This window comes from Coloeus monedula, assembly GCF_965178545.1.
Source record: "Coloeus monedula genome assembly, chromosome: 10".
In the NCBI taxonomy this organism is placed as follows: domain Eukaryota; kingdom Metazoa; phylum Chordata; class Aves; order Passeriformes; family Corvidae; genus Coloeus; species Coloeus monedula.
The window spans coordinates 21329202-21345369 of NC_138790.1; the positions used below are offsets into that span (position 1 = coordinate 21329202).

The 16168-nt window shown below is 36.8% G+C and overlaps 1 protein-coding gene across 5 annotated transcripts in view; it reads right to left on the reverse strand.

Annotated features, from left to right (window-relative positions):
• NLGN1 (neuroligin 1) overlaps positions 1 to 16168 on the reverse strand; it is a gene marked incomplete at both ends in the record, with an annotated part of 296234 nt that overhangs the window by 187021 nt on the left and 93045 nt on the right. For 3 of the 5 annotated variants that reach the window (XM_082287927.1, XM_082287926.1, XM_082287925.1), the window contains 2 exons: positions 3429 to 3581; positions 13213 to 13272. In XM_082287927.1, coding sequence (XP_082144053.1) covers positions 3429 to 3581; positions 13213 to 13272 — 213 coding nt within the window. The remainder of the gene's footprint in view (positions 1 to 3428; positions 3582 to 13212; positions 13273 to 16168) is intronic. The other 2 variants (XM_082287928.1, XM_082287929.1) reach the window with 1 other exon arrangement.

The following is a 16168-nucleotide window of genomic DNA, read 5'->3' on the forward strand; positions in this document are numbered from 1 at the left end:
GCTCCTGCTTTTTACCAGGTGAATATATTTTGAGTAAACATTTGACATCACAAATCAGCTGAGTTTAAAATCCAAACTTCATATTTGTCCTTTCCCAAAGAGAAGCCATAAAAATATATCTGCACTGTCCTTCAAGGCTATTAGACTGCTTCTGCAGTATTTCTTCTTGGTGAAATTGCTTGCACAAGACTTGCATTGAAAAAGAATCTAAAGAAGACATAAATAGTCTGTTTCAAATGGCTTCTTATTCAGTAGTCCCCAGTTTCCCAGGGCAAACAGTTCTCTTTTCCATCATCTTTATCTAAGGACAGTTTCTAACAGACTTTCGTTCTCAGACTTGTTTGAAAGACAAAATTGGCCCAGGGAACTCACCAGGGCTTTGGGGTTTTTCTGGATTGTGTGTTTGGTTTATTTTGTTGGTGCTTTTTTTAGTTTTGGTTTGGTTTTGGTTTTTTTGTAATTTAAATGCACTTGCTCCGTCCTTCTTTAGTTTTTGTTGTTGTTTTCTCTTTACCAAATGGATTTCACTATTAAGCATTTTCTAATGATTTATTTAGAAGTAAATCTTGCATCTCCACAAAATGCAACTCCTTGAGCAGATTAGTCCATAAAACAAAGGATCTTTCAACTCAGAATAAACAGAAAAATAATCTGAACTGCATCAAAATCTGTCTACTGTGTACTTAATAGCAGTACTGTGAGAAACCTAATGTCAAAATCCCCAGTCCCATCACGACTGATCTGGAAGAAAATGTTGCTATTGCAGCTCTAAACATTTATTGAATGATAGTGATTTATCAGGTTATTCATTTAAGAAAAGTCAACATCTTGGTGAAACAATGGCAGACAACTCACGGAGATCACCTAAATAAAGACATATGTCCACAAAAGACTGATACAAGAAACCAGACCAATAAAGGTCACATGAAAAGGAGAAGACAGACCTTATTTTGTCCCTACATCTTCTCCTGTGATAAATAATTCTTTAAATATTCCTTCTGCCTGTAAAGCCAGGCATTTTACACAGTGGCAAAGTGAGATCCAAGCATCCCACAGACGCCAGTCAGTGGAGCTGGACCTCTCACCTCGTGGGATATGATCAGGTAAGGGAAGTTGAGAATTTTCCACCTACATTTTCATAAAACCATATCTCAATGTGACTGCAAAGGGTAACATCCTCCTGGAACAAGGAGGAACAAGGGTTTCAACACATCAAACTTAAAAGCTGATATCTACTACAATTGTGCAAAGTCCTACACTGATGGTATCTGTAGATCAGAAAAGAAAGAAAGGCAGGGAAAACTTAAACTGCTCGAACTTTCTTTTCTGATTTTCTTTTTTTTTTTGCTGCTGTGTTTCTCCACTACCTATTTAATGATACATCATCATTATTTGTTTAATGCACAACAGATAGGCATTGCACCAAATACAACAGATGTGTATGAGTTCTACATAAACAGCATTGGTTTTACTAAGAAAACCCTGCAAACCTGACACAGGGTTATTTTAGTTGGTTTGAAAGTAATATCAAGCATTCATACCAATCACTGGATTCTGCTGTGAATTTTAGAGGTTTTACTGTAATAGGTCCCACTTAAAACAAAATTAGCTCTTTGACCCTTGAGGCTCAGTAAAGACCACAAAGCCCAAAGAATCACAAAAGCATGAACAAAAATTAAATCCTCCTAAGCTCAGTGAGATGTTAGCTGTGGGTTACCTCAGGGATCAGTGTTAATTTAGAAGTGGAAAAACCATTATCATCAACAAAAGTGTATTAATTTTCATCTTTCAAGCCACTAGCCCTTTTAAACACTGCAATTACTAATGACTGAGGAATAAAACTAAATAATATACAAAAATAAACAGCCCTTTCAGATAATAGATACTTTCTTTTATACTGGCATATAATACAGAGAAATGTTGTTTGAGACATCAAAGACAGGCACTGGTGTCAAACTGAAATGTTGATTAGAGGCACAGGTAACAGATTATTTATTAACTGCTGTACTAATATGTGTCCAGGACTTGAAGTCATCACGTAATTGGAAAACAGGAGGAAGAAAACCATACAAAATACCAGAGCTTCCATACTTAAAGTGGTACATCATGACTGAAGTTTCCAGTACCACGGAAATAAGCCCAGACAATAATAGTTATGATCTTTCTGGAAGTCATTCAATTCCTTGTAAAACAGTTGTGGTAGAATAAGTTTCAAAATCTAAAGTCAAAATCCATTCCCTCCCCCTGAAATTAGTATGTCGAATTTTTAACAAAAATGAAAATGTTGGAAGAAAATTACCTAGATGAGCAAAGCAGAACCAAGGCTTTTGGGGACTGTGCTAACTGAATTCAAAACACCAAGAACAGAGCAACAACAAACAAAAGAACGACAACCCAAAAGTAAACCAGAGCAGGTGATATTTGAAAATAAAGCTGACTGGTCTTCAGAACAAACTCTCTGCTGTGAATGACACTTGGTCTGTCACACCCCTTCAGATGTTACAGGGAACACTCTTACACTTATTCTTATACCTATATAAGTCTTCTGAAGTTACTGTACTGATCTCCATAATATCCCAGGATCCAACTCCTGCTCTCAGGAGTCTTAGCATGCAATATTTTGGTAGAATATGCAGAAACACCCACCCTACAGTCAATGCAGAAAAACCCCCCAAAAATCACATTGTCTCAAGAGCTGGTGGACTTTATCATGCATGTGACTACACTGAGCAAATAGGGGAGGAATTTGTTTTCCATAAATAAAAGGTCCCAGAGGGAGACCACACACCTCTACCAACAGCACGAGCACATTCTATTGAATGTATTTGAAACAACCAAAGGTTACTCTTTCATTCTGTAATTCATTATCTGGAAAAGAAATACTAGAGGTATTTGAATGACACCCATGACACTTCTCAAAACCACAATGAAGCTCAAAACAAACAGGTAAAAAGATGTTTTCAAAACATCCTTTTTCAAAGCATGAAAAAAGCATGGTACCCTAAAGTTAGTCTTTTTCATTCCAATACAAAACCCTACCCTCTATGACTTAACATTTCAAAAAAATTCATTTAGCTGTCCATGAATTAAAGCATTAGTGTTATTCACAGAAATAAAACAAAAAAAAAAAAAAAAAAGAAAAAAAAAAGAAAAAAGAAAAAAAAAAAAAGAAAAGAGAAACTTTTCTGTCTGGACAGCTCAGCAATGGGAATACCTGTTTCATGTAGCATGACAGCAGGCTCTTCCAGAAAATACCTGCCATGTCTTTATATCTCATCCCCAGAATACAAACCTTATATTTGACAAAGAAAATTTAAAAATACTTGTTGTTGCTCTTCTGCCTTTTTTTTTTTTAAAGTACACTCTCACATGTAATATGAATTGCATTGCAGATAGCAGGGATTAGTGGAAAGCTGAAAGCTTCTTACCAAGTACCCCAAGGCGATAGTTGACTGTGATGACTATCACATTCCCATAACTTGCTAGGACACTGCCATCATATAAATTTCCAGTGCCTTCCATGTAGGACCCTCCATGAATATACACCATCACAGGCTTAGGTCCCCCACTGTCCCGAATGTCTGGAAAAAATATTAAGACACATTTTATCTCAAGAAAGCACCAAAGAAGATACATGCAATATGCAATATTTTATATATATATATATATATTTTTTTTTTTTTTTTAATTTAGTGAGGTTATTTTTTTCTCGAAGTGTTTCTCAAGCAACATCTTTTACATAAGGAAATGGGCAGGTGGGCATAAGTGTTTCTTTGTGGCTTGCTCATAACTAAAACTATTTTTGAAACACTATGCAAAGCAAGAAGGAATTGAAAATGGTAACACATTTGCTCAAATGCAGTGAGACATTGCTCTGATTCTGATCCTGCTGAATTGGGTGTCTTCTACATAATGTCTACTAACGTAAGTGTGAACTCGTTTTGGCAGAACACTTCTGAAAGCTGAGTGCAGCTTTCTGTTCACTTAGCTAAGGGAAATCCAACATATTAAGATAAACAAGATTTCTGCTCATACATAAAACTGTTGATTTCTTCCAGTCCACTGATTTGTAAAAACGGTGTACAAACAGCTGTCTTTGAATGGGTCTGAAATTTGAGTTCTCAAAAAGTACTTGAAAGTTGTTTAACACTTAGACCTTGAATAAAGACTATTGATAACTTGGGTAGCCTGAAGGTTAAGATGCATGGGTACTTCTTAGTTTCCTAAATCATGGAAAGGGCTGAATATTTGAAAAAATAACTGCCTGGAAAAATACTGATAAATGCCCTCCCTGTATTCAAAAAAATTGTAAGATTCCCAAAAGTGACATCAAAGGCAGGGAACAGTTTTAAAATGTTAGACGCTCTGCCATTCTCTCCGACAACAAAATTAGATATTGTCACACTGTTTTGAGTTTTGATTTAGGTATCCCTCCACCCCCAAACAGTCCTATTTGCAAATGGATGCATCTACTCAGAACAAAATTTTGAATACATGAACAGTGCTGCTCCTCATGAGGAGAATTGTTCCTGAGTATCAATTCAAAACAGTTAGTGATTTGTTTTTAAAAGTTGGGGTTCTTCTGTTGGACGGGAAATAAATCAGCTTAGTTGTAAATTTAAACTGTAACATCTGACTGAATTGCATTTTGATCTCATTTACTGGGTTCCTGCATCTCTTCCACCACCCAAATCATAACATGCCATAATAGTCCCTCAAAATCAAGAAAGACAATAGCAAGAGAGCATAGGAAAATTTCCCAGTGAGCAACTGTTCTGAATATTCCGATTCAAAGGCACTTTTTTTGTCATCATAACAGTATTCAAGTGACTTCCCTGATTGCTCCCTTCAGCGTTTGAAGAAACCTCAGATGTATTGTTTATTCCTTTGATTTGGAAGGATCTTAGTTATGAAACTTTCAAGCAAGCTCTCTGTGAGAATTGTTTTGAAGCACTGCAAGGAGTAGTGAGGGCAGTTACAGTAAGAGCCCTGCTTTTGGGATTCGCTGAAAAACATCCGCACAAATGTGTCTGTTTGTAGAAAGCCAACTGCTGCTATTATTTTGATATTGATTCTAATTTGAAGAAAATGCCAGAACAGTCAAGATCAGAAATTGGATCTTCAATATTGGAAGAACTAGAACAATCACTTATTGAGGACCAAAAAGACGATGAAAGGTTGTGCATGAAATTGCTTGTATTGCTCTCCTTGATTGAGCTTTTAGTGAGGGCTTTCCAACATGTGACTTTCGGAGTGTAAAGCTACAGATATTATTTATCTTCATTGTCCATAGGATGGAGTTATGTCCTTCTCAGGTTTAAAATCTACACTGAGGAAAAAGTCTTTCCAAATTCATGTACTGTTTTCAGTACATGCTTTGTTTTTAATCTATGCTGCCTTTTTTTTTTTTTTTTTTGGATACAAATATGGAAGCAATAATAAATTATTAATCTGAAATCACTGTGTGACTGTACCCAGCAGAAATTGTACACAGTTAATTGTATGCTTGATGGTAACACAGGGGGAGACTGTCTCAGAATTCTTCTTTAATTAAAATTACATAGAATTACAGAGCACCAACCGTGAACAGCAATGAAATGTTGGTAGCACTGGCCTGTATATCTGGAAAATAATGCTGGGATATTTAGAAAAGAACGGGTGTCCTTTATCTGAGAAAGGAAGCACATATTCATGAATAAAATCTCATATATAAAGAAGTTATTCTTTGAGTAATTTCTGTCTCTACAATACTGTTATTTTCTACTACTAATATCCTTATAAAGATTACAGATAATATAGATAAAGGAAGGCCAGTTTTCAGCTCTGCCTCTGTGCCATGTCAAAGCAAATGATGTGCAGAATGAATTTTCCTCATGCTACTTTGCCAAAGTCATCAGTCTTAAGAGGAATCCCTCCTACAAAAGAAAAATTATGTCTCTGGGTGTCTTGGGCAGTAATCTAGTGCTGGAGACATCAGTCAGGGTATGCAGCATTCAGCTGAGGCTGGTGGGACTTTGGGCTATGGATTATACAAAAGCTATGGAACTCTTCATGGGAAGAAGAAAGATCACTGCATTTTGGTCAGTGGTTTCATATCAGTTGCAGCCTACAGCCAGGAATATTTGAAGGTGCAAATATTCAGCTGGGAGAGTGTTGTTTAAGTGCATATGTTATTAGCAATGGAGCTTATGAAATTATAAGACCAAAGACAGAGAGCAAAAATATCAGACTGTAATCAAGAATTGATTCCTACCTTAAAACGTTCCTCCATGAAAACTCTCATCCTTTAAAACTAAACTGGAGGAAGAATTAAGGTAATACTCTGTGAGGATAAAAATCTGTATTGGTATAAAAGTGGCAGAAAGATGCACTTTTCAAAACGGACTATCAAAGTTAAGTGTCCAACTCAATGAAGTAAATAATTGCCATTTTTGGTATTCAGATACTTTTCAAAACCTGACCATAAATGATACATCTTTCATTTTTTCCTACAGGCTGATGTCAATCCTTTTTGTGCATGTGCTGGAGGGGTCTCAGGACACTGTAGTTACACTTTCATATGCAGATTAATAGTTATTGGTGTTTGTAGCTCATTCTGAACCTGAAGATTTTAGGTAAAAATATGGCATTTCTGCCAAGTGTGGATTTATAGGCTGATTTAAATTAGTTGTGTTCTGCACTTTTTTTTTGCTTTTTATTAAGTGTTGCTTTAATTAAAAATGGACACATTCATCTTTTCAAAGACATATACAAGGATAGCACTGTTAAAAATCCTTCTCAATTTCAACTCAGTTCTGGTTTCAGCCACACAGAAGATCATTTTTGATCTTGTGCTGTGATTTGTTTGGCTTTAAATTGCTAGTTCATAAAACATCTAAGTAGACCTTATTGTACAGCAGAGAATAATCCTATTTATATTATATATACATTAACTTTCATGTAATTATTTCTATTATCTCCTCTGTACCTTTCTAGCATTTGTTGCATCTACTTTTTATGTCTCATCTTAATTGTGTTACAGACAATTTAGGAATAGGGCTTTTATTCTAGGTTTGTGACATCACACAACAGGGAACTGGCTCTGGCTGTGAATATCAGTCACAATTGTCATATATAACAAAACATAATTATAGCTTCAGTCATTGGAAGCTGATGTTAATTGGCCACGTGACTTAACAAGCATAATTTGCAGGGAACAACCAAAATGGGAAAGGAAGAAAGCCTACCTGAAGACAACTTCACACAAAAAGATAATTAGTTTAGCACCCATGTCACAAGCATTGCTTTTCTAGATGTGGCATAAAAAATTGTGGCAGCCTGATGCAGATTGTTAAGTAAATCTTGGGTTTTGAACATGAAACAGCACTTCTACTAAAACAGTGGAAAACTTTTAGGCTGGTTAGTGCCAAACCTGTGTGTGCCCTCCATAGAATGTTATGTGGGTGTGTGCGTAACTCTTCCTTAAGCTTTTGTTGAAAATATTTAAGTAGAGCATGGTACCAATCATTGCTACTCTTAATCATTTTAAAGCCTTTTAACATCATTTGACCTTTCAGTTCAAATCCATCAGGTGCCTTGTAGATGCACTACCATTTAATAAAGTAGTGCACTTACTCCTAATATGCAAACATGCATTATTGGCACGTTTTTAAAATGAGATATAAAACTAGATGTACTGAGACTATTTAAGGAACTATTGAGCTTGTGTTAGGAGTTTCAGATATTTTCTGTTTTAAAATACAGCCTGCATCCATCAGGCTTCAAACAAATAAAATTCTCTCTGTTTGTTTTCCTATCTGTCAAACCAGGGGATCATTCTGTGCACTCTCAAACCCTTAACTACTTTTACCAGAATATTATTTGAGATCCTGATGGAAGGCTATATGAATGTATATCCTAGCATGGAAAACGCCAAAGCTTTTACAGATAAACATCTGGAGCAGATTCCCATTAGAGTAGGTCCTCAATAGCCAGGTAGGCAGTCATTTTAAATTATTGAAGGATGATGGTTAGAAATGCAAGAGCTGACAGACTCTTCACTGTACAAGTAATGCTTGGCAGTGCTGAAAGTAAAATGAAGCCCTAAAGAGGTACTTAAATTCAAGGTCTGTCAGAATTTTATTATGCATGTTTTCAAGTATTAATAACATCACCACAAAAATTTGACACAATTTGAACTGAGGGTCTGTGTGTAAAGGGAAAATATAATCAGCACAATTTAATGTGCAAGTGGGATTGGAAGCTGTACTTTGGAGTGAAAATCATGGAACTAACATGAATGGGTGACAGCAGGAGCAGGAATCATGAATTTGGGGACACGCATCAGTCAACAAGCTCACCCAAAGTGGACAGATCTGTGCTACCCCAGCCTGGCTGGCACCCATTAAAGGCTATAATTAAGGCTGGAGCATGTGGTTGCATTTCAGGGTAGACAAATGTGTTCTGCTGTTTGCTGATCTCCGAAGTCCAAAAACATGCAACCAGTGCCAGATGGAAAGAGCCTTGCTCCCCCTCTTTCTTCCCATGACAGCTGAAGGCAGATGAAATGCTAAACTTGGCAACCCAGGGTGTTTTATTACCAATGGAGGGACAGAGGGGTTTGGAGAGCCTCAATTCTGTGATGTGCTTCTTTGCGCCAATGGTGCTGCAGTCTGTTTAGCATAGGAAGGGATTTGCAGATGAATTCTGCATCATTAGCAACTTCAAATTTGAGTGGATTTTTGGCTTTTTTGAAATAAAACATGCTCTGGACCAAGAACTTCCTTCAGTCAATGAAGTCCAATAGCCCACACAAGACAGAGCACCAGACTAAATTATCAGAATCATCACAGTCACAGCCTGTGAGCAAACAGCAACATCTGCTCCTAATCTGTCTCCTTTTCCACAGGAGAAATTGGAGGGGAGGAGGCAAGAGCAGAAGCATCTATCAACTACAGTGCAGACCCCATTTCTGAGGCATGTACTCTCAGCACCAGACATGGTGTCTGCATTCCTCAGATTTAGCATCTGTATTCTTCCTTTCTAAAAATGGAATAGCAGCATTCCTGTATTGCAGAGGGATGCTGTGAGGCTGAATACATTAAAAACTGAGAGATGCTCAAATGGCACTGGGGACTAAAGGAGGATTTAAGATTGGCAGATTGATGTGCCAGGCAAGGTGTGTATGATAGAGCAGTGGACGGGAATTCATTTGTGAGCAATCCTTCACGGATATTTCATGCAACACTAACTACTTAGAAGTCCAGTTCTGATCCCAGAGTACATTGGCTGGTTAATGATTTGTGTTGCCATATTTTAAGTCATGCTTAGGATTTTAGTGGATAGGAACTAAGGATGCATAAGAGTCACTGATTTTTGTTATGGCCAAATTAAATTATTACCTCACCAAAATTAAGACTAAGGATACTAAGATTAAAATATTTTACTTTTTAAAACTAAGCCTTGTTTCCAGACTGGGGAAGGTGCACTTTGTGTAACTGCTGAGCAATATGAAGCTAAATCTTGCATCTCTACTGGATATTGCATACCTGCAGGTCAGCAAATAGGCAAATCCACCACTGCTATAAAAAGAAAAAGCCCCAGTGCTCAGTGGTTGCAAGTGCTTTTGCCACTCTTGTTTTTGGTGTCTGCTCAAGTTGTTCAATACTTACTGAAAGCAGGTAAGCAATAGAAGTGTAGGCATGAAATGGTTAAACAGAAACAAGAATGCATCCAGACTGGGGAAAAAAGGCATTTATATTGTTTCTGACTTTTCACACATTTCACACTCATAGAATTTGAAAACACCTTCATTTTTTAAACAGCAAATTTGGAGATCATTAGCTGGTAATGTGCACTACTGCCTTTGGGTCTTTTGAAAACAAAAATGAAAAATGATCTAATTAAGCCTGGTCTATTGGTTGCAGCACATACCATAGATCCAAGTTTGATTACTGATTCCAGTGCTTGTGCTGGCAAGGTTTGGACCACAATACTGTGGCAGCGGCATGCAGCAGCTGATGGGAGTAGGACTACTGAAAAGTGTTTTAAAATGAAATCTTCTAATCAAACTCAGATATTTGAGTGGCACAACACAAAATGCTCTCCAGACATTTGCTACAAGAAGCTGTTATGGAAGATCTTTCTTCAGAAAGATACAATACAATAGACATGAGATCTCTGAATTTTTAATATAGACACTGTCCTGGGCATTTTAGAAATCACTGGACAATATTTAGATATCATGGATTCTATGGTTATATGATACAGTTGTTTTGCACCATGTATAGCCCAGTCTCCCTAATATTCCAATTTCATCATTCATTCAGTTTAGCACTTATTTTATTTTTTCCACAGCTATACATTTGTAGGATTTTACAGTGCCTAAACTCTACCACACTACAAAAAGTGAAGGCTTTGATGGACAGGTTAGCAGAAAACTAGACAGCTAGGGTGATCCTTTGCTTGGCCTCTTTCCTGCTACTCATACCCAAATATATAAGGCTAAGTTTGTGAACTCCAGTTCTTCACATGCAACAAGTGCTAGAGTTTCGATATGGAAGAGCAGGTTCACAAAAATGCAGGACATCTGATCCTGCTCCTCCACTGGGAAATGCAGGGTCTCAGCAGAGAGGGCTTCTATCAACCCAGCAGACATCCCAGCAGTATTGAATGTCTAGTGATCATAAAAATTTAAATTTTCCCTGTCTCTCTGTGCCTCTCGGAAGCAGTAAAACTCTAATTACTGCCTGCACTCTTCTATTGGCATGGAAAGGAGAACAAAACTGTCACTTGTATGCCAGAGAAAATTAATCCCAGTCCTATAAATTACAGAGATTTATTAGTGCAGTAAATGTGCTTCTTCCCCTCTAGTTTGACTGCTGTGTTCTTACAGTCCTTCTTCTCTCTCCTGCAATTGTCAGAGAGGGAGACAGGTTTTTCCTGACATGGACACTTGTTCTCAGCAGACTGAGATCCCTCTTCTCATCTGATCCTACCTACTAAAGCATTTTGTGACAGCAACCACTCTCTGCTGAATTTCAGCAAACTGAGGAGTCTCTTTTAAAGTCTGTCTAAGCAGAGAAGGATTCAACAAACCTAATGTCATTAGCATCTGTCTTGGCAATTATACAGCAATTTAGGAGAGGTATTAAGGCCCACTGGGTGAATAGCCCAAATTTCAGATGGTTTCTTAAAACATATTGTTAACACAAGACAGAGTAACTTTTGCAATGGCTAATTCACTACCACAGATCTTTGACAATTCACAGGAATGTCCCTTGCAATATTCTGTCACGGACTCATGTAAAAATGCCCTGCCTTCATAAAGCTAGGAGGACCTGAATTGTCAAAATTAGCTCTGAATAATTTGTGCCCTGATTTCAGCTGGGATAGAGTTAATTTTTGCACTTAAGGTGAGAATAATGTTGATAACACACTGATATTTTTTAGTTGTTGCTGAGCAATGCTCACACAAAGGCAAGGACTTTTCAGCTCCTCACTCCACCAGTAGGTAGGCTGGGGGGGGCATAAGAGGTTAGGAGGGGACAGAGCCAGGACATCTGAGCCCAACAAGCCAAAGGGATATTCCAGATATTCCAAACCCTATGGCATCATGCTCAGCATGTAACCTGGGAGGAAGCTGGACAGGGGTCACTGCTCAGGAACTGCTGGGCATTGACATGGGGGCATGAGTAGATGCTCTGTGCACCACATGTTTGGCATATTCTCATTTTTTTATCACTATTATTGCTATTATTTCATTTCTGTCATATTAAAATGTCTTAATCTCAATTAATAATTTTACTTTTATATTTCTTTTCCCATTTCTCTCCCTCAGCCAGCTGGGGAGGAGTGAGTGACTGGCTCTGTGCTGTTTAGCTGCCTGCTGGGTTAAACCACTACATGAGAGCTTTCAAAGGAGATTTTCAATTTATCAAAATCATCAAATCTTGCAAATTTTGGGCCAGATGGTGGGCTTTCATTCGTATGCTTAACATCCAGATCCAGTAGAGGATCATAAATCAGACATAAGATTGTGACAAAAACTGTGTTCAATTATTGGGTAAGAAGTTAAATGCTCATGTTTGCTTTCCTTAATCTTTCCTGAAAAGACTGTGTGCTTCTGTTTAAGTTAAATAGTTGACTTTCTGTGTGATGAAAAACTTCTTAATTAAGAGCTTTTCAGTCTACAAGTTAAGTTGCATCTTAGTATCCAGCCAACTTCCCCCTGCCACCCCAAATATTAACAGAGAAGCAAGCAGCAACTCTACCAGTCCTGTATGGTAACTTGTTTTACCCATTGACCATAAAACATACAAAGTATGTGTTTAAGATTCTGAATTCTGAGGCACATCTACTTGAAGGGATGAGACTGCTCAGGAAAAGAGCCCCTTGTTACCATTTTCTTAGCCCTGAAAAAATATCAAATCTGCATAGCTTCATGATCAACAAACATAATTTATGAACAGAATAATATGCTTGACATTTCAAACTTTTGATTTTACTTGGTAATATGGCTTTCTAAGGGTCAGCTCAAGCAGATCAGCATCTTTGTATGCTTGCAGAAAACAGAGGAGATCAGGTTCTTTTAGCTTTAGTTTAGCTCCACAGAAGATCACCAACAGGCAATGCTGCCTCCCTTCTGGAGGCATAGCCTTTAATTTATTTCTATTTTATTTATATTTTTTCATGGCTGTGTAAATGCAGAAGGGTTGGCATTTGGGGAAATTCAGTTGCTTAAGAGACACTTTTAAAGAATTTTCTGTATTTTTCCTTTTATAAACACAACATTTTCTATGTTTATCAAACTGAGATCAGTCAGTGAAAAAAAAAAAGAAACATCTTTGTACTTGGTGAAATACATAGGGTTAGAAAACATGCAAAAAGGTGTACAGAGAAACTTTAAAAGAGTGTTAGTTTAAATAGTATGGACAAAATTCAGTCAAAAGGTGGGATGCAACATATCAAAAGTCCATTTCAAGAAAACAAAACCCCTCCTTTTTAAATATTGTTACTGTTTTGTATCAAAACGTAGAACTTAACAACATTCTTTCTTTTAAAAAATTAAAAATATATATGTATAACAACAAGCAAGAAGACAAAACACATCAAAAATGGGAATTAAAAAAACAAAAAAACTCTTCAAAAGAAGACAAGAAGTCAAAAAAAGAGGGGAGAAAAAAGATTTTCAGGGATCCTTGTCATGCAAATCAGTTTGGCGGCAAAAAATACCTTCATCTTCAGCACCGTCATTATCACCTAAATCATCTGTCTGTTTCTTTGTAAGGGGACCTAGGATTAAGAACGGAGAAAATGGAGGAAAAAAGACAATTCAAGAATATACAAGACTGAGGAAAAAAACAGTGAATATTAAATTCCCATGGACGTTTCAAGAAAAACATTTGCAGGGAGGGAAATCTTACTTTATAACAACCCATTTTTCATTAACTTTTTCAAACATTACAGCAAAACCTTCCCTAGGGGGTATGGCTATTAGAAACATATAGCACAAGAATCAGAGAGTGCCCAGTGCCTTATTGTTTTTAAATGAAGAATCAAAGCTTGTTTACTAAAAGCATACCCCACCATACACTGTATTTATCCACTTCATTTATTTGTTTTTTCCTGTTGCTGTTATTAGGAATAATGGAGACAAGAACTGCCAAATTACCCCTTGCATTTGATGCAATAAGGTGGTTAATAAAAGTCTCGACAGTTGGTTAAAACAATATATTCTGTGAAATGCTAATTCACATTTCTATATTCAACCATTTAAGCTCATGCTTTAGATAAAGATAAGCACGGGTTTGATTTTTTGGGTTTTTTGGCACATTTATCACATTCTATTTTAAATAGAACTGTGCATACCCTTGAAACCTTTGACTACCTGCTGAGATACTTGTAAAGAAACATGACAATCCATATGTAAGCCAGAAACAAGAGTGAAATCCCAGACCAACTGAAGACAATGACTATTGCCATTGATTTCAATGGGGCCAGGGTATCATGCATAAAGGTTGTATTGAATTGAAATTTTAGCTTGGGCAAGGCATCCAGGTTCATAAATCCTTATCTCCATAAAAGGACGATGACACAAAATTCCTTTATGCCCAACACCTAATCATTATTAACAAGTATTTATAAATTTATCATATTTTCAAGTGGGAAAAATTCCCACTCCTTTACTGAGTAATAAAAATATACACCAGAAGGAAAGTCAAAGGCTGTTCTGAAAATATTTCCATGTCATATATTTTACACACTTACGCACAAACAAAAGACAGTTGGAACTCAGCATTATCTTTCCTTTTTTTTCAGAGCTCTCTCATTTCCATGACATTCTGTAATTTGCATGCGAAAAAGCAATCAGTACGAACACAGGGCTAAGTAACAAAAAAGAGAAAAAGCCAGCCAAGCACAGAGTAAAAACAAGAACTTCCTCATGCATAAAATAGCAATAGACAAAAACAACAACAAAAAAAGAGATGAACATTATGTGTTGATATTTGCAGTAGATGTAGGCAAGAGACATGCATTAAATCTAAGCATTGTGGAGTATTAAAACATTTGTATTTAAAAAGCTCTCTCTCTCTCTCTGTTATTTTACAGGGTATTAGTCATTCACCATTAAACTTGTCATTTATAGGCAAAATACCATGTATTTGAGTGATGCATTTTTTAAATAAAATCATAAAATGTTTTTACCAGGTGCATGGATTTAAGAAACAGAAAAAAAAACATGAAGTACCATGAGATTTTAACTGTGAATGTAGGAACTGGACCATATTATTGAAAACTGAAGCTCAATACCTTAATTCCTGCATCAGTCAGGAGTATAGTTTTTAACTCATTCTAAATACAGAACGCTAGAATTATACCCCATAAATAAAACACAAGCATTTGTATAGTCACACCTGTAACAATCAGTCTGTTTAGCAGAAAGCCTCGGTGATGCAAGTTTTTCCTACTACACATCCTGGATCATCCTGGATATAATCTTTGCAATATTTGGTATCTGGATAATATGCCCTGATCCAAACACACACACTCAAATATCTCTCTGCCCAGCATTTTCATACCATAATAACTTTACTTCTAAAAGAATAAAATTAGAAAAATAAAAACTCTATGCAAAGAATGACAATAATTTCATGATGGGTTTTCAGCATAGAGAAAAAGAAGAGAGAATTTAAGAATAGCAAGAACTGTGTACCTCAGAATGGATATCCAGGCACAAGCAAGAATATATATATATTTATGCACACACATACACATTCTTATTGGCTTCTTTTACTTTAGATTTTAAAAGTCACCAGAAAGAAACAAAGTAGCATCTGGAAAGGCAAACAATGCACATTTCTCCAAATAACTTCCATAGAGATTGGCAATTTATTTTCCAGATGAAACCAAGACAATGCATGTTACATTTTTTTAATAGCTGGCCTTTCAGAGGTATTTTGTGTAGATCATGCTTCCAGATCTCAACTTCATTTACAAAGTGCATCAACTATCTCAGTGTAAATGTCTGATCTCATACCATTTCTGATTTTACAATATGGTGAAGCACGACTGGGGCTAGCTTTAAAAACATCCTGGATAATTTCCATGTTTATACTGTTCTGAGGTTCTCTGAAAAACATTTTAAAAAAAAAAAATTAGACCATCTTCCTTAAAATCATAGAATTGTTTAGGTTGGAAAAGACAGTTAAGATCTAGTCCAGCCATTAACCCAGCACTGCCAAGTTGACCAACTAAGCCATGTCCCCAGGAGCCACAGTCACACATCTTCTAAATACCTCCAGGGATGGTGACTCAACCACTTCCCTTGGCAGCCTGTTCCAGTGCTTGACAATTCCTTTTTGCAAAGGGGCTGACCTATTTTTAAGATTCCTAAATTAAACATACTTTTTAATATAACTGTAGATCTGTTTCACAATACAAGGGCTCTGCTCGCCACATCCCCCAAGCAGGAGGACCCGTCCCTGTGAAGACACGTGGCACATCCACCAGGCACCACTCACAGTGGCTAAGAAAGAGATGAGACATTATTTCTCCCACAAGTTCACTCCAGTCTGCAAATATAACAGACAGCATTTAATACATCTTCAACAGATTTTCTGCTTCCTGGAAGTACAATGCTCTAAGAAACCAAGAAGAGTTTGGTCCTGATGTAGCAGTAATGAACCTC